Source organism: Raphanus sativus, chromosome 9 (assembly GCF_000801105.2).
Source record: "Raphanus sativus cultivar WK10039 chromosome 9, ASM80110v3, whole genome shotgun sequence".
Lineage (NCBI taxonomy): Eukaryota > Viridiplantae > Streptophyta > Magnoliopsida > Brassicales > Brassicaceae > Raphanus > Raphanus sativus.
The window spans coordinates 7,681,284-7,699,304 of record NC_079519.1 but is presented as its reverse complement, the minus strand read 5'-3'; the positions used below and the strand labels follow the sequence as shown (position 1 = coordinate 7,699,304).

The 18,021-nt window shown below is 32.2% G+C and overlaps 4 protein-coding genes across 5 annotated transcripts; 3 read left to right on the top strand and 1 right to left on the bottom strand.

Moving 5' to 3' along the window:
• The first annotated feature begins 3,290 nt into the window (after positions 1–3,290).
• Positions 3,291–4,803, top strand: LOC108826076 (expansin-A14). Its single transcript, XM_018599454.1, has 3 exons — positions 3,291–3,432; positions 3,795–4,107; positions 4,488–4,803. Exons 1-3 carry the CDS (start codon positions 3,291–3,293, stop codon positions 4,801–4,803), a joined length of 771 nt encoding a protein of 256 aa, XP_018454956.1.
• A 1,089-nt stretch (positions 4,804–5,892) lies between these two features.
• On the top strand, positions 5,893–8,100 carry LOC108824649 (probable FBD-associated F-box protein At1g32375). 2 transcript variants are annotated; one of them, XM_018598062.2, is made up of 4 exons: positions 5,893–6,083; positions 6,421–7,344; positions 7,473–7,607; positions 7,703–8,100. In XM_018598062.2, the coding sequence occupies exons 2-4, from the start codon at positions 6,472–6,474 to the stop codon at positions 7,970–7,972; spliced, it is 1,278 nt and encodes a 425-aa protein (XP_018453564.1). In that variant the 5' UTR covers positions 5,893–6,083; positions 6,421–6,471; the 3' UTR covers positions 7,973–8,100. The 2 variants fall into 2 exon arrangements, with proteins under 2 accessions (XP_018453564.1, XP_056849772.1); XM_056993792.1 differs by lacking the exon at positions 5,893–6,083 and adding an exon at positions 6,166–6,216.
• Positions 8,101–11,431: 3,331 nt separating this feature from the next.
• LOC108823446 (E3 ubiquitin-protein ligase SIRP1) lies at positions 11,432–13,377 on the top strand. The gene is made up of 2 exons (XM_018596654.2): positions 11,432–11,637; positions 12,072–13,377. The coding sequence occupies exon 2, from the start codon at positions 12,103–12,105 to the stop codon at positions 13,153–13,155; it is 1,053 nt and encodes a 350-aa protein (XP_018452156.1). The 5' UTR covers positions 11,432–11,637; positions 12,072–12,102; the 3' UTR covers positions 13,156–13,377.
• A 331-nt stretch (positions 13,378–13,708) lies between these two features.
• LOC108828373 (probable pyruvate kinase, cytosolic isozyme) lies at positions 13,709–16,273 on the bottom strand. The gene is made up of 3 exons (XM_018602038.2): positions 15,917–16,273; positions 14,784–15,245; positions 13,709–14,708 (listed from the first exon to the last, which is right to left on the bottom strand). The coding sequence occupies exons 1-3, from the start codon at positions 16,136–16,138 to the stop codon at positions 13,896–13,898; spliced, it is 1,497 nt and encodes a 498-aa protein (XP_018457540.1). The 5' UTR covers positions 16,139–16,273; the 3' UTR covers positions 13,709–13,895.
• Between the last annotated feature and the right edge of the window lie 1,748 nt (positions 16,274–18,021).

The window sequence follows — 18,021 nt, the reverse complement described above, 5'->3', positions numbered from 1 at the left end:
TACAAACTTAAACTGAATTTAAGGTGTTATTATCTGAATCTGATCTATATAGTAAAATATTATAATGAGACATAGGAGTGTAAATCCAAAAATCCTAAATACGTTCGAAAAATGTTTTTCTTATGTCGGCAGTAGTTAGAATGGGTTTGAGAAAAATGGAGAGATGCTATAGAAGTTATTGATATTTGCAAGGCAGTTCTCAAGAAAAAAGAAAGTTATTGGATATCAGTTTTGTAAAAATGTTGTGCATTCTTACATTCAAATTAATTAAAATTAATCAAATGGATGGATAAAAACGATGGTCATCACTGAGTTGCTGTAGACAGCTGATATAGTGGGTGATTGATTAGAATTTAACTTGATAATTTAGCTTTATTTATTTTTAAAGTAATATATCTAACTAATTATTAGCTTTCATTTTAAAATTTAAAGTTACACTAAAATTCTACCAATCAAGATCTAGATTTCTTTTTCAAAATTACAGCAAAAAAAACCTTCTATTTATTTATTTTATTTCAAAGTGTTATATTCTTATTATTTATACTGTAGAAGTTTTAAAGAAAAAAAAAGCATCCGTACTTATTAGATAAACTTAAAAACAAAAATTACCACTTAAAAAAAAGAAAAAAATCAAATATCAAATAAAGAAAACCCTAACATAAAATTTATATAAAGATTAGTAACTGATCTTCTAATCTATCATCATAAGATACAAAAAACTAAAGGTCATTCCATACTTTTCAAACACAAGCAGTAAATCTATATTGAAAGAACGTTTGGAGTGTGGAAGAAAAATAGAGGATAAAAACGAGACCAAGCAAGACATGATATTTAGATGACAAGAAAACTTGTGGTAATAACGATAATACTTCATAACTTTGTATGAAAATCAACTATACCAGATCCTTACTTTGAAGAAAACTGAGAGCAAGATGACAACCATCAAACAACGTTAGATGAAGAAATTGAAAAAACTTGAAGATGTTCAAATGGTCGATTCTAGATAATACATAGAAAATTTTCTTGACGAAATTAAAATAAATTTATGAAATTTCGTAGATAAATTTATTATTATTTAGATAATGGTTTTACTATTATTAGATGATTTTTACTATAAACTATTAAGTTTTTAGGGGTTTTAATAACATAATTTTTTATATATTACATTAAAAATATTATGACCAAAAATTTACAGCTACAATTTTTTTTAATATATTGCCAATCATATTTTATTTTGATAAGATTACAGTAAATAATTTACATCTACAGTCGATATAACTATAACTAAATTTTTACAGTAACAACCTAAATATCGTTTCGTTGATGCTACATAAATATACTAAACTGTTGCGAAATCCACAGAATGTACTTGATTTCCATCTAAAAGAATATTTTATATTTTCGTTGTATCCATCATGTGGACTTTATTAAAAAGTATAGAAGGTCAAATGGTCAACTTATCCCCATAATCCGAGGTCTCTGTTTATAAAGTAACGAGGAAGTTGGTACTTTCGATGCTTCTTGCTAGTTAGTAGTACTAAATTCGAGCTTATTAAAACATTTACACACTAAAAATATACTCTTTCCGTTTCTAAAGAACCATTTTGACACTTTTTACGAAAATTAAAAATTTATATAATTAATTTAATATATTTCTATTTAATATGTGATTAATTAAATAATATATATTAGATTTAATGAACAAAATTACATTGTAATTATAGAATGACACTTATTTTAAAATAAAATAAAAAACCTGAAAAGACATTTATTATAAAACAAGGAGAATAATAAATATTTAAAATTAAAGAATACTGTTTTATTACAAATTTTCCAATTAAATAAATTAAAATTTAACTAATGTTTTCTGAAAATATACTCCCTCCGTTTTTCAATAAGTGTCGTTGTAGAGAAATTTTTTTGTTACAAAATAAGTATCGATTTAGCATCTCAATGCAGAATTTATTAATTTTATTCTGTATTTTATTTTTTTATTGGTTGAGATGTATGGGTAATGATGTTTTTGTATGGAAAATATGCAAAATTTAATGATTTCTTAATCCGTGTGGACAACTCTAAAACGACACTTATTCAGAAACAGAGGGAGTACAACTTATTTAGTTATTCATTCCATTTCATATTAAATATCATTGTAGAGAAAAATTCTTGTTGTTATAGCAAATTTCAATGCATAATTTATTAACTTTATTCTCTAATTTATTTTTTATTAGTAGAAAGATGAGTAGATATATGGATAATAATATTTTAATATAAAAATACAAAATTAAATTATTTTTAATATATGTGCATAAATCTACAATAACATTTAAAATGAAACAGAAGAAATACAAAAATACTCTAAATTTATATAACAAATATAAATCTACAAAGTAATTAAATTCTATTGTAGTGATACTTTTGATAAAAAGTAATTTTCTTAATGTATGCATTAAAGTAAAACATTATTTAACATGAAACAAAAAGAGAGGTGATTAGTAGAATATTATTTTTAAAACGATAATAATATATAAATTATATTTTAAATTGCATAAACAAATGTAGAAAGTACATGACGGTGAACATAGAAAATGATATTTCTTCCATTTTCGGTTGTAAGTAGTTTTTTTAAAGCAGAAATATTTAGAAAAACAAATTTATAACTTTAACATTTAACTAAAGAGAGAAAATAACCAATCATAAATCACACTTATAACTTTATTTTTATTTTTTATTTAAAAATTATTATATTATATTATTTTAAGACAACTTATATTACAAAATACTTACTCGAACTTAATAATTCAATATTTTAATTCCACTTTGTAGTAACAATTTGTTTCACTCTAGTCGACTTGGATCATAATTTATTATCCGTCGTTAAAATAGGCTTATTGATCCATAAAAAGCAAAAACATATAGTTTTAAATAGTTAACTGAGAATAATCAATTTCAAGTGTTAGTAAATTACAAGAGCAAAATCAAAATGATTATATGTTAGTATAATATAACCATTTTTTTCAACAAAAAATCTACTTATATTCGAAGAAATGTCTATATAACTATCCCATCTCCTCACAACTCACAACCTACCACATTGAAAACCCTTTCATCTCCTTTAACATAACATTACAAGTGTTTTCGTGGTTCCTTTTTCTTCTTCTCCAAGCCATTGTAAGCTCCAATCTTCCACAATCCTATCCTATCTTCCATCTCGGCGCGTACACATGACATAATTATATCTATTTCTGTTTATTATTCATCAGTTTTCTTGTACAGAAAAGGGCAACGATATGGATATTTTTGGAAAAGTGATAACATCGTTGATGAGTCTCATGGTCATGGTGTTGTGGAAGAGTGTAGATGGTTATAGTAGCGGTTGGGTCAATGCCCGAGCCACATTCTATGGAGGTGCTGATGCTTCTGGCACCATGGGTAATTTTACTTACTCTTCTTTCCAACTTACTTCAAAGTTCCACCTTTAAACCTTTTAAGAAACTTTTTTTTTTCTAAATAGCCTCAATATAATACAATGAAAATTATAATTTTACTGACTTCTTAAAACTATTGGATAAATTTCTCAAGTTTTAAAATAACACACTGAATAGTTTTTTTTTTTAACACACTGAATAGTTATAAAATAAATTGTAAGTCACATTCTCGTCACTCATTTATAAATTGGTGAACTTTTTTATATTTACACCTAAAGTTCAGCATCTTAGTGTTTTTGTTGGTAATCACAAATTTCTTAATGTCTCAATTCTTGAGCTCATTTCGTATTGTTGGGGCGGGTTCAGGGGGTGCGTGTGGGTACGGTAACTTATATAGTCAAGGATACAACACGAACACGGCGGCGCTAAGCACGGCTCTATTCAACGGCGGCCAAAGCTGCGGCGCTTGTTTCCAGATCAAATGTGTAAATGACCCAAAATGGTGTCTCCGGGGAACAATCACCATCACAGGAACTAACTTCTGTCCTCCAAACTTTGCTCAAGCAAACGACGCCGGAGGTTGGTGCAATCCTCCACAACATCACTTCGATTTGGCTGAGCCCATCTTTCTCCGCATCGCTAAGTATAAAGCCGGTGTCGTCCCCGTCCAATACCGGAGGTACTTCTTACATTTCGCTCTTGGTTGGTTCGCTGAAATCAAAGGACACAACTAAACCGGTTATGTTCGGTTTATGGGAATTTTTTTTTTGAAACTGAATTTAAGACCGATTGGTTCGATTTTCTCAATAAAATGCATATAAAAAACATGACATTTATCATTTTTAGAGACAAATCATGAATTTAAAACACACACACACACACACTGATCATCTGTTCCTAATATGTTTTATGATCCAATGGGCAATGGCCATTGGTTCGCAAATCCGGTTTATCATGTTAAAATCAAGACCGATTGGTTCCTTTTACACAAGAACGTTACTCAAACTTAGACAAAAAGGCAGTCGTAGAGAATTAACTGAGATTTTATCAATGAAACAGAGTGGCTTGCCGGAGAAAAGGAGGGATGCGCTTCACGATCAACGGACACTCATACTTTAATCTCGTACTCATAACCAACGTCGGCGGCGCGGGAGATATTGTTTCGGTCTCTGTCAAAGGAACAAGGACAGGTTGGCAAAGCATGTCGAGAAACTGGGGGCAAAACTGGCAAAGCAACGCCAATCTCGACGGCCAAGCTCTCTCCTTCAAAGTAACAACCAGTGATGGCCGTACAGTCGTTTCCAACAACGCTACTCCTCCTAACTGGAGCTTCGGACAGACTTACACCGGAAAACAGTTCCGAGCTCAGAGGTGATGACGTGGACTGAAACACTTTATGAAGAAAATTAGAAATACTTTATAGAGAACAGTTAAATAACCAACTGGCGGAAAACAAGTTTTTTTTTCATCGGCAGCTTTTGTAAATTCGCCGGTGAGTCTGTGGTGAACATAAAGGAAAATTAAAAGAGCTTTATGTTTTCACCCGCTATTGAGTTTCCTTTTTTTTTGTATTTTATTTGGCTTTTGAAATGTTTGATAGTCGCTGTTTGTCAATTGAACTATAATAAGGTTTATAAAAGTTTATATATGCTCAGTCTTTTTTTTCTTTTGTTTTTTTTTTTTTGATATCTCTGGTGTCTGGGCAGCCACTTTCCCAAATATCCCCCGAAGAGGTCCAGCGCCCCAGCAGTAAGGATGTTAAATCGCTGTGGCCGGGTTTCGAAGCTGGGTGGCGGACACCTCAGCCGAGGTTCCATTACCACCAGGCTACGAAGCCCGGTTAAAGGTTTATAAAAGTTTATATATGCTCAGTCTTTTTTTTTTTTTTCTTTTGTTTTTTTTTTTTTTTTATTTCTTTTTTTTTCTTTTGTTATTTCAGCAATACGGAAGATACGGATTTAAATTCGGATGATGGTACATCTGCAGCGTTACCACAGTCTAGTAGGCTACATGTTATGGTTACATGTTTTGTTTCTTTGATTTGTTGTTTGTAAAAGTCCTAAAGTGTCTAGCCACTGTCAAGCTTAATGGAAAAAGAGAAAGATTAGTTCATCAAATAATTGTTTCATTACTTTTTTGTTCAACTGATAAACAATTCTGCACAAGTATGGCTATGATCTACTGTGAAGACTGGTAAATAGGAGTCAGCTGTAACTGAAGGATAAATGAATGTTTCTGCTAAAGGGAGGAGAAAGGGAGAATTTAATTTCAATGATTATATTTTTTTCAATTTTTTTTCCATTACATATTATTTCCATATATATGAAAACTCGTTGTATAATTATGTCCATGATAATTATTTAAACTATTATACTTCTCGCTTTTCATACTTAAATTTTCTGTTCTTCTTTTGACTTTTATTTTTTTAAGTTAAGATAAATTTTCCTTTTCTACATATTAGTTATCTTTCCTAATTCAAATTGGTTTGTAGCGTTAAATCTTCATTGTATAAACAGAGCTAAGACTCCTGTAATATTCAGATTTTGAAGTTAATCAACAAGAGTTTTCTTTTAACAACCTTGTTCGATTTGATTCAATCCATCCAACAAGAAATTGGTCTCAGAGAGTTCTGAAATTTCTTTTTTTCTGATCCAAGTAGGTCTCAAGAGCTTTAAAACTCTTCATTGAGTTATATATACCCTTTGTTTGTACGTTAGCATCTTCGCTTTACAGTTATATTACGTCTTAAGTCCTTTGTGTTAATAATTTGTTTTTAGCGAAATTTTAGGTATTTGATTATTCCGTGATTTTCTTCTGATACTTGTAATATACGTTTTATTGTGAAGGAGTTTGGGTTTACTTCTCCTTCGAGTCATAGTTTGTTAATTTTGTGTATCTCGCTAGGGTTTTGCTTTGACGTCGTTGCTTATGACTATTTGTTTGTTTCCTGAGAATCTTATACCTCTCTTGTTTACCTTATTTATGTTTTTAGGCTTCGGTCGGAAACAGAAACCTTTTGGGAAAAAAGTGCTAGCTCTTAACTATGGACAGGATAAGTCAGTTGCCTGATGAACTTCTTTTGAGGATATTGTCGCTTATGCCACTGCAAGATGTTGCTGACACAATGCTTTTGTCAAAACGGTGGCAATTTCTCTGGCTGATGGTGCCAGCACTCACATTCGATTATTTCGATTATAAGCTCTTCGACGAAGAATTATCCAACAAAGAATTTTCGCTTTATGTAGAGAGGTATTTGTTTCTGCACGAGGCTCCAGCTATAGATGCTTTGCGTTTCAAACTTTGTGAATCTTGGGCTAGTGGAGATATTCAAGTGTGGCTTAAAGCTGCAGAAAAGCGCAGTTTGCGTGAGCTAGTTATCAAGATTTGTGCTTCAACTAGAACTGAATCTCCAGTGGTGGAACTTCCTAGAAGCTTGTCTAGATGCTTCAAAACGCTTGTGACCTTGGAATTAAGAAACACTGTTCTTGTAGATGATGTAGCTTCTCCAGTTTTTTTCCCATCCTTAAAGAAATTGAGTCTTGAATCGATGAAGTACCCTGGTGATGCATTTGTTGCCAAGCTATTATCCAGCTGTCCTGATCTTGAAGACTTGGTTGTGGAGCTATGTCCAAGTGACAATGTGTCCATTTTTAGCGTTAGCCTGCTTAATCTAAAGAGTCTAGTCCTGGAAACATCAGGAGATATAAGTGAAGGGGAGGCACATGGGTTTGTGATAGATGCTCCTTCTTTGGAGTACTTGAAAATTGATGATAATTGGGATGGGTTTTGTGTCCTTGAGAATAATATAAATAAGATAGTGAAGGCAAGTATTTCCACAGTGCGCCCCTATACTGAGCAGCTTATATGTTATCTATCTTCAGCCAAGCGTCTTGATCTCTGCTTCGAAGTCTCAAAGGTAATATGTTGTTTTTAGCTCACTAGCTAATTCTTGGGTTTTCGTCGGTACTAATTTATTGATGCACTTGTCGATAAAATATGTTGGCACTAACAATGTTTACGAACTTATTGGGGTCTCATATGCAGAATTTGTGTCATGTTGGCAGTGTTTTCCACCATCTTAAACATTTACAGATATGTACATGTGAAACAGAATGGTTGAGTCTGCTTATGCATATGCTCAATAACTCCCCTAATCTACGATACCTCAAACTTCATATGGTACATATATACTTCGTCCCAAATCATTCAGTTTCATTGCTCTATTTATATTTATCTCTAGTGCACTGTATTTATGTCCTCTCAATTTATCTCAGCGGTGCATTAAAAGTGAACTGCGCCCCAGCTGGAGTGAAGCGAGCTCAGTTCCAGAATGTCTGTTAAACAGTCTTGAAACTCTTGAATGGGATGATTATGAAGGAAAGAAGGAAGATAAAGAAGTGGTAGCATTCATCTTAAAAAACGGATTCTGTTTAGAAAAAGTAATTATAAAACCTATACCCACCAGCCGTAAGAAACGTAAAATGCTCAAGGAGTTAACTTTCTTCACCAGGAGTTCGCCTACATGTCGTATCGTGTATGACTGAAGTTACTGGTTCAGCTCTGGAGACAAGTCATGTTCAATAGTCAGAGTGACATCACCAAATATCCACTCATGAATTTCATTATCATTCTCATTTTATATTTTATGATAAACTAGGTGTTTTTTTATGATTTAAACATGACAATAACTTATTCTTTATATTCTTAATCATTTTTTTTTTCTGATTTTTATCTCGGTCTACATCTTCTTAGTACAAAGAAAATCTATAAAACTATAAAATTATGAAAGCATAATTATATACCAAATATTACACATAATAAAGTAAAATAAGAATGTGAACTTCTTTTTTGGACAACGAAGAATGTGAACTTTTGGTCTCTATTAATTTACTTTGTATTTTGAACCAGGAAGATGTATTAAATTACCAAAAAATATTGAAACACACAAATCCAAGTAAAAATAAAATAAATAAAAAATAAAAATAAAAAAATAAAATTCGATGATAATTTAGAAGAAAACTTAAAAAAATAAATCGAGATAATGATAATATTTCATTGGTTTAGTTGATAAATATATACATTGAGTTATCAAAATATTTCATAAATTTACATTTAATAAAAAATAGATAATGATAGTTTTATTATTATAGTTAATTATATAATAATAAATCTAATTATTCATAAAAATATATATCTACTTTAGCCGTTTTAGAGATTAAACCATTAAACACATGTTCATAACATGATTACATAGACAACTCTCTAAACTCAATATCAAAACATATTTTTCTTGTAGATTAAACAGTAATAACACATACACGTGAAATAAGTACCGAAGCAATTCATTATTCCAAACTCCATGTAACAAAATTGATGTGCTCCTAGTCTTTCAAACTCAAAGAAATAAGAAACACATAGAACTCCAACTAAAAAAAAACAAATTTCAAGAGTACATAAATACATATGTCAAAACTATAATCAAGACAACTTGGAATGAATGAGAAAAATGAAACTATAGAGTTTAAAACATCTTACATCATATGAAAATAAGAATTGGTCCTAACTTTTTTTAATTATAATTCCAATTAAAAAAAATTGAAATAGTTATATTATTTAAACTAATAAATTAATGATTTAAGTTAAAAATTAATAAGAATCTTGTGAAAGTTAAAATAATTATAATCATAATTACAATTAGAAATTTCGAGATTTTTATGTTATTTAAATTAATAGATTAATTAGAAAGTTTATAATATTTATATTATTTAAATTAATAGATTGATGATTTAATCTAAAAACTAATAAGAATATGACAAATAAGCAAAATTAGCTAAAATCATGGAGAATGTGACAAATCAGCAAAATCACTTCATAAATAATAGTATAGAAAGTTTATAATATTTATATTATTTAAATTAATAGATTGATGATTTAATCTAAAAACTAATAAGAATATGACAAATAAACAAAATTAGCTAAAATCATGGAGAATGCGGCAAATAGTTAAAAATTAATAAGAATCTTGTGAAAGTTAAAATAATTATAACCATAACTACAATTAGAAATTTCGAGATTTTTATGTTATTTAAATTAATATATTAATTAGAAAGTTTATAATATTTATATTATTTAAATTAATAGATTGATGATTTAATCTAAAAACTAATAAGAATATGACAAATAAGCAAAATTAGCCAAAATCATGGAAAATGCGACAAATCAGCAAAATCACTTCATAAATAATAGTATAGAAAGTTTATAATATTTATATTATTTAAATTAATAGATTGATGATTTAATCTAAAAACTAATAAGAATATGACAAATAAGCAAAATTAGCTAAAATCATGGAGAATGCGACAAATCAACAAAAGCACTTCATAAATAATAGTATAGAAAGTTTATAATATTTATATTATTTAAATTAATGAATTGATGATTTAATCTAAAAACTAATAAGAATATGACAAATAAGCAAAATTAGCTAAAATCATGGAAAATGCGGTAAATAGTTAAAAATTAATAAGAATCTTGTGAAAGTTAAAATAATTATAATCATAATTACAATTAGAAATTTCAAGATTTTTATGTTATTTAAATTAATAGATTAAGTAGAAAGTTTATAATATTTATATTATTTAAATTAATAGATTGATGATTTAATCTAAAAACTAATAAGAATATGACAAATAAGCAAAATTAGCTAAAATCATGGAGAATGCGGCAAATAGTTAAAAATTAATAAGAATCTTGTGAAAGTTAAAATAATTATAATCATAATTACAATTAGAAATTTCGAGATTTTTATGTTATTTAAATTAATAGATTAATTAGAAAGTTTATAATATTTATATTATTTAAATTAATAGATTGATGATTTAATCTAAAACTAATAAGAATATGACAAATAAGCAAAATTAGCTAAAATCATGGAGAATGCGATAAATCAGCAAAATCACTTCATAAATAATAGTATAGAAAGTTTATAATATTTATATTATTTAAATTAATAGATTGATGATTTAATCTAAAAACTAATAAGAATATGACAAATAAGCAAAATTAGCTAAAATCATGGAGAATGCGACAAATCATAAAAATCACTTCATAAATAATAATATAGATAGATATGTTTGACTTAAACCATAAAAAATCACATTGTTCGTTTTTTTTTGTAACAAAAAAGGTTTTTCACCTCTTTACCGGGAATCCAAAAACATTGTAAATAGTATTTTCCACCGTGAATTGAATCCGAATGACGGTAGTTACAGCCGCAACCCCTTTACCATATTGTTCGTTCTTTCCTCCCAAAACAAAACATTTTACATCTGATTCTTAGATAAGAAATTAGAACTTGTGAGTTTATTTTCTTTGTTCTATATTTAGCTCATTCAGTTATTAAAGTCCCTCTCTTGGTCTCCATGTTGTGGAATGTGGAGGAAGGAAACATAAATATAACCTTGTTTCTGTTTAGTTAACTCCTACTCCTATATATATTCATTCGACTGGGAAAACATAACCGAGTACGTAATGTGTAATCTTTCTTGTAAACAGGGTTTCCTCTGTTGGTGATTTAGACACCTTTGGTTCCAAGTATGAAGTTGTTGTTGATCAACGCATAATTTAACAGTTTGTGAACACATTATTAAAGAATCAAGAATGCAATAGAAGATATCAATTCCGTCTAAAAGAAGTTATCTTCAATACGTTGAAAAGAAAAGTTATGTCAAGCGAACGATAGCTCACGCATCTATATGAAGGTATACAATTTAATAACCTGTTAAGTTTACATCAAACGAACATTTTAGATAGTAGATAGATACTTTTTACCTCAAATTTTGTGAGGGAAAGACTAAAATTAACAAAAAGTCTTAAAAACTTCGTTAATGATTATTTTTGATCAATTTCTTTTTTTTTTCTTTTGATTAAAAAACTTCATTAATGATTTAATACTAACAATCAATGCTAATTAAGAAAAGGACATAAAGTAAAGGAGGAAACAAGGAAGGGGTTTTGGGTTAGAAGAGAGGACGTGGTTGGGTTGTTTTTGTTTCCTTCCACTCTTTCTCTTCTTCATTTCCTCTCTCTCCTTTTATTCTCCGGCCCTCTAGCAAAAGCATCTTTAAAAAAAATATTTTGAGCTTTTTGGGGGGTTTAATTTCTCAGAATAACCAAAAGAAGGATAAACAGATTCAAAGGACACTGAAAGGTAATGGTTTTTATATTGTGCTTATCAGCTTATCTTAATGTGTCTGCAGTTTTTTCTGGGTTTTTTCTTTCATGATTTTCAATCCTTTTTTTTCGTTTATTTTTTAATTCATAATTGTTATGAAAAAGGAGGACAAAAAAATCGTTTCCTCTTTTAAAAGGGTTATTTCCTCTTTGATCTTATTACAAGATTCTTGATTTTTTTTTTTGTGGGTTTTGGATTTTATTCATATTTGTGTTAGAAGCTTTTACTTGTCCTCTCCTTTTGAAACATGTTCTTGTCTGAATCTTGTAATTGATTTGGTCAAAGTTGAAATTTTTTTTAACGGATAAAATTCTCTTGTCTTTAGATCTGAACTAAAAACTGCAAAGATGAGATAGGCAAACAAAACAGAGTATCTGGGGGTTTCATTGTGTTACTCTTCTTGTCTGCAGATTCAGAGGAGGTTGAAAAGGAAAAGAAGACATGGAGGAAACAATGGCAGCTAGGTACTGGTGTCACATGTGTTCACAAATGGTGAATCCAGTAACAGAATCTGAGATCAAATGCCCCTTTTGCCAAAGCGGATTCATCGAAGAAATGAGCAGTAACGGTAACGGAGGTGACCCGGGAACAGACCGTGCCATGTCTCTATGGGCACCGATCTTGCTTGGAATGATGAGTACTCCTCGGAGACGAAGAAGGTTTATGAGAGCAGAGTTTGATGAAGAAGAAGAAGAAGACAATGATGCTGATGTGTATCATCATCATAGAGCTAGAAGACACGGTGGAGAGATTGATTTGGACAGAGAGTTTGAATCTCTCTTAAGGAGAAGACGAAGAAGCTCAGGGAATATATTACAGCTGCTTCAAGGGATACGCGCAGGGATTGCTTCCGAGTATGAAGCCTCTGAGAGCAGCAATAGAGTTATAATGATCAATCCGTTGAACCAGTCCCTCGTCGTTCAAGGACAAGCTCAGAGTAGCCATCATCATCATCCTGCATTGACTTCGCTTGGAGATTACTTCATCGGACCTGGTTTGGATCTTTTGCTTCAGCATTTGGCTGAGAACGATCCCAACAGGCAAGGGACTCCGCCTGCTCGTAAAGAAGTGGTAGATGCTTTGCCGACGGTTAAGATAACGGAACCGTCGCTGCAGTGTTCGGTTTGTTTGGATGAGTTCGGGAGAGGAGGAGTGGAGGAAGAAGCTAAAGAGATGCCGTGTAAGCATAAGTTTCATGTTAAGTGTATTGTTCCGTGGCTTGAGCTTCATAGCTCTTGTCCCGTGTGTCGGTTCGAGCTTCCTTCTGCGAATGGTGGTGAGAGTAAGGTTGAACCGGAGAGACGGGCGAGGACAAGAACTAGGACTCTTCCGGAGAGTAGTAACGGAAACGTTGTTGAGAATGTGGGGAATGAGGAAAGAGGAAGGGAGGATGATGCGAGGAGTGGTAATGGAAGAAGGTTTTCGTTTTCATGGCCATTTAGTGGATTGTTCTCTTCTTCTTCATCCTCTGGATCTCAGTCTGGTTCTCGCTGATCGAAAGAAGAACAAAACATCTTGAAATTGTTGTTCTTGTTCTTGAACTTGAACTTGTTTTGTTCTCCTCTGCTTTTATGTACATACAAATGATGTTCTTTCACTCAGATTGTTTCCAAAAAAAATATCCATGGAGGTGTTATCTGTTCTTATTTGTTCCAATCTTCTTGTAATTGTTGCTGTACAGAGATGGTCAAGTTTTATTTTGTGTGTTTGTTTCAATGTTTTTGTTTCTATACTTGCTTTATGAATATGAATTATATATATATGTCAAATGATGTTCAAGTAATGATGAAAATGTAAACAAAATAGAGAGAATGATTAAACACTGTCAGAATGATTTCTTTATGTTGGCGATGATAATTCAATCTTCATGTTCTTAAGGCTTTAATTCTTTGTCGGAATGATTTTTTTTTGTATGGGCGGGTGACTCATGCGCTGTCTCTTTTCTCTGTCTTCATGTTCTGTCTTTTTTAAATTAGAGTATGAAATATAATGAACAAAAAAATCATGATAATAGAGATACGTGTACGATTGATTAGAACAAAACAAATCCAAGAAAAAGAAACCGTAAGTGGATTCAAACTGGTCACCACAGTTGTAATTAGCAAGAAAGAAGAACTTGAGTTTTTCTATCTCAAGATTTTAATCACAAATAAAATTCATATTAAGAAAAAACGTATATAGTTGCGTTTCCTCCAACGCCAAACGCCAAAAAACGTGATTTTATCTAAACATCATCACTTGACAGTCAAGATCTTGATGAGGGAAGCGTTACCAACTCGGAGCAGAGCAACAACAGAGTCTCCAGTCTTACACAGCTCTTTCTCTTTCCCCTGCTGAGTCGCAAACTCGATAGCCTCTTCTGTCGACTCATCGTGCGAGGCTCTTGCTGACCCTGCGTACAGCACAGGGATCAAACCACGGAAGACGAGGCTATGCCTAGCAGGTGATTCGTCGCTGCAAGACCAGTCGAATAAGTCGGTCTTGATCTCGGGAACCACGACTGATAAAATCGGCATCCCTGGTCTGTACTTAGCCACAAGCCTCGCTGTGCTTCCTCCCCTGGTTAGCACCATGATGAGAGTTGCCTTAGCCGAGTTAGCGGTTCTGACCGCAGAGGACGCGAGTGACTCAAGCGGGCTCATTGGAACCGGAGAGTACTTCATGATCCTTTTGAAGACGTCACCGTAGTCAAGCGTGCTCTCGGCTTCGACGCATATCTTAGCCATGGTACGCACAGCTAGCTCGGGGTAAGCCCCAGCTGCGGTTTCGCCACTGAGCATGACGCAGTCCGTGCCGTCGAGGACAGCGTTTGCTACGTCAGTGGCTTCAGCTCTTGTGGGTCGAGGAGATTTGATCATGGACTCAAGCATCTGAGTCGCTGTGACCACAGGTTTCCCCTGGATGTTGCATTTGTAGATCATCACTTTCTGAGCTAAGAAGATCTTCTCAATAGGGATCTCCATGCCGAGATCTCCTCTTGCAATCATAAAGGCGTCAGAGTTAACAAGAATGTCATCGAAGTTCGCCACACCTTCTTGGTTCTCTACCTAATCAAACACAAAACCATCACAATCAAATCTTTTGTTACTATAAACAGAGAGAGAGTTTGGTTTTAAACATACCTTTGACATCAGCAGAATGTTCTTAGCGTGCTTTCCAAGTAGTTTCCTGACCTGGACCAAGTCTGAACCTTTTCTAACAAAAGACAGAGCGATCATGTCGATCTGATTAGGGACTCCCCACTTCATGATGTCTTCTTTGTCCTTCTCGGTAAGAGTAGGGAGATCAACGACAACGCCAGGGAGATTGACATTCTTCCTCTCACCGAGCATGGCAGAGTTCTCGCAGCGGCAACGGACGGTACCATTCTCTGTGTCACAAGAGAGGACAAGTAACGAGATAGTACCATCGGCACAGAGAATGACCATCCCCGGGTTGACATCGACAGCCAGCTTCTTGTAACTCATGCAAATCGTGTTCTCGTCGCCCTGCAAGTCGTAGTCAGTGGAAATGGTGATCTCTTGGCCTTGTTTCAACTGTATTGGTTTCCCATCTTTCAAGAACCCGGTTCGGATTTCAGGACCCTTTATAAGAGAAAAAGAATACAAAAACAGTTCCGTTAGTAATAGTCAGAAACACAAATAGATCAGCCACAATTTTACACATTTACACCAAACAATTTAAAACACATCCTCCGGCCAAAGAAACCATAATCAAAGACAAGAAAACAATTGAAGAACATTGTCTATCAACACTATAGCTTCTTCTGACTCAGACAATTACATTTACAAGTCTTGTGTTTCTTGAACTGTGTACGTGTCTGCTTCAATATAAAACATACATAAAGCAGGGTGTGACATTTATATAAACAACAACTTTGTCAAGCGGATTGACTTGTCTAGCCACAGAAATAATAATCACAGACTAACGAGACGAGTTCAGGAACATTGTTTATTACAAGTCCGGTTCTTAATCATCTTTATCTTTTTTTTTTGTCACTTAATCATCTTTATCAAATTGCAGTAACATAAATACCACTAGATCTAAGTGCTGTTAATAGCAATTTCTACATGTGGTCTCTCTCTCTCTACTCTACAACAACCTTTTATTTATTTTTTTATTTCAACCTTTTACAACATCACAAAGTCAATATCTCACTCACAGATCTAAGATTCACAATAGAAATGGCATAAACAGACAAAAACAGTAAACAGTTACCAAACACAGATACAAGTGAGAGATTTTCTAAACTGACCTTGGTATCGAGCATGACGGCGCAGAGGATACCAGTGTTGAGCATAGCCTGACGGAGATTATCGAGAGTCTCTTGGTGGTACTCATGAGATCCGTGTGAAAAGTTAAACCTAGCCACGTTCATACCCGCCTTGAGAAGCTTCTCCACCATCTCAACGGATCTGGAAGCAGGACCCAGGGTACACACGATCTTCGTCTTCGGCCTTTGCTCTATCATCGCCATCGTAGAGTAGAGAGAGAGAGAATAAAAAACGATTTCAAGTGAGGATCGCTGTTGTTAGTAAAGAGACTAGAGAGATTTATGGAGAGAGATCTGGCTTGACGAACAAGGAAAATATATAGAGAGAGAGAGAGAGAGAGAGAGAGAATCTGGGGATTTATAAAGCAAGTCTTGTTGGGTCCTTTCTTCTCTTGTAGAAAGGTAACACTGGTTTAGATTGGGTCAACAAAACTGATCGAATACATTTATTGATTGTTACCCGGTTTAGGATTGGGTCAACAAAATACCGACACGTAAATGATACGTTTATAATTATTTGCTAACCACCGGTTTAATATTCCATTAAGGGGTGACGCACATTGACAACAAATATTCTTCTTTGACCTTTTTCTGCCTTCTCGATTCATTGTCGGGCCACGTTTTTCTCCCAGAAAATAAATAAATATCTTAGGTTGATATTTCTACTCAAAATATTATTTGTCATAGCTTTGATTTTATAAACGTAAACATGATTTATTTTGAGATATTCAGTGTGATTTTTTCTATGAGAAAACATTGATTTCTATAATTCAAAAATGATAAGTTTTTTAATCTAGAAACTAGATTTTGATCCGCGCTTAGAAAGCGCGGATTTGTTTTCGTAATTTTTTTTCTAATGAAATTGTATACGATGATGTGCATGAACATAATTAGTCTTGGGCATATTATCTGAAACTCGAAAACCAAACCGAAAAAAAACTGAAACCTAAACCGGATAAAAGATTACAAAAACTCGAGCGGTTTCTATATTTCTAAATCCGAAAAAACGAAATCGAACCGGGACCGAACCGAAAACCGAACGGATACCCGACTATTTTTGAATATATTAAAAATATTATTAATTATTTTTAACTTTAATATATATAAAATATAATTTAAAAATAAAAAATTTCCATAAAACCCGAACTACTCGAATATTTTTTTCGTTTTTTTGGGTTTAACTCGGGGTTTCGGAATTTTTTGGTTTTTTGGCTTTAAACTCGAACCAAACCCAAATTATTTATAATTCGGTTCCACTTCAGGTTTTATAAAAAATAGAAACCAGACATTATCTGAACCGAACAGATCCGAAAAAATGTCAGGTTCCTAAATTGTTCCTAAACATCCCAATCCGAATAACCCGAAAACCGAATAAACCGAACTGACCCGAGCCGAAACCCCAAATTTTTTTTATAAATTGTTTATTTTTGATAAAGAATATTTTTCAAATATTTTTATGAATATTAACTATCAAAATACAGAAAAATAAAACCAATAATTATATATTTTTTTATTTTTGATAAAGAAACTAAATTTTTTAAAATAAAACATTGTGATATTGTTAGCTGTTTTATTTTATAAACATATTTGTCATTAGAGTTATTATAGATGAGCTTTTGCTTTAATATATGTTTAACTATTTGTTTTGTGTAATAGGTTTAAGCCCATCACGTTTTAAATTATAATAATAGTTATGGTGGTAGAATCTAAAATGTATAATGTATGACTTAACTCAGTTATAAACTATATAGTGTGTTGTATAGAACATTGTCACGAGCTACATTATCGTGTAGAACATGTTTTGGTATGCCAAATATAAAGTTGGTATATTAGTTCTTTAAATGTGGCATAATAAATATAGTGTAATAAATATAGTTAGCTAAATATATGGTTATATTTTGTTAATGGACTAATACTATGTAAGACCAAATAATTGTTAGTTAAATGAAAGGGTGCAGTAACCTTGTATAAGTAGATTTTTTAAAAATGTTTCTATTTTAATAGAATAGATATATGGTTCGAAAGCCAACTAATCCCTCAAATGAAACAGTACGCAAGACAACTTTAAAATATACTCCCTCCGTTTC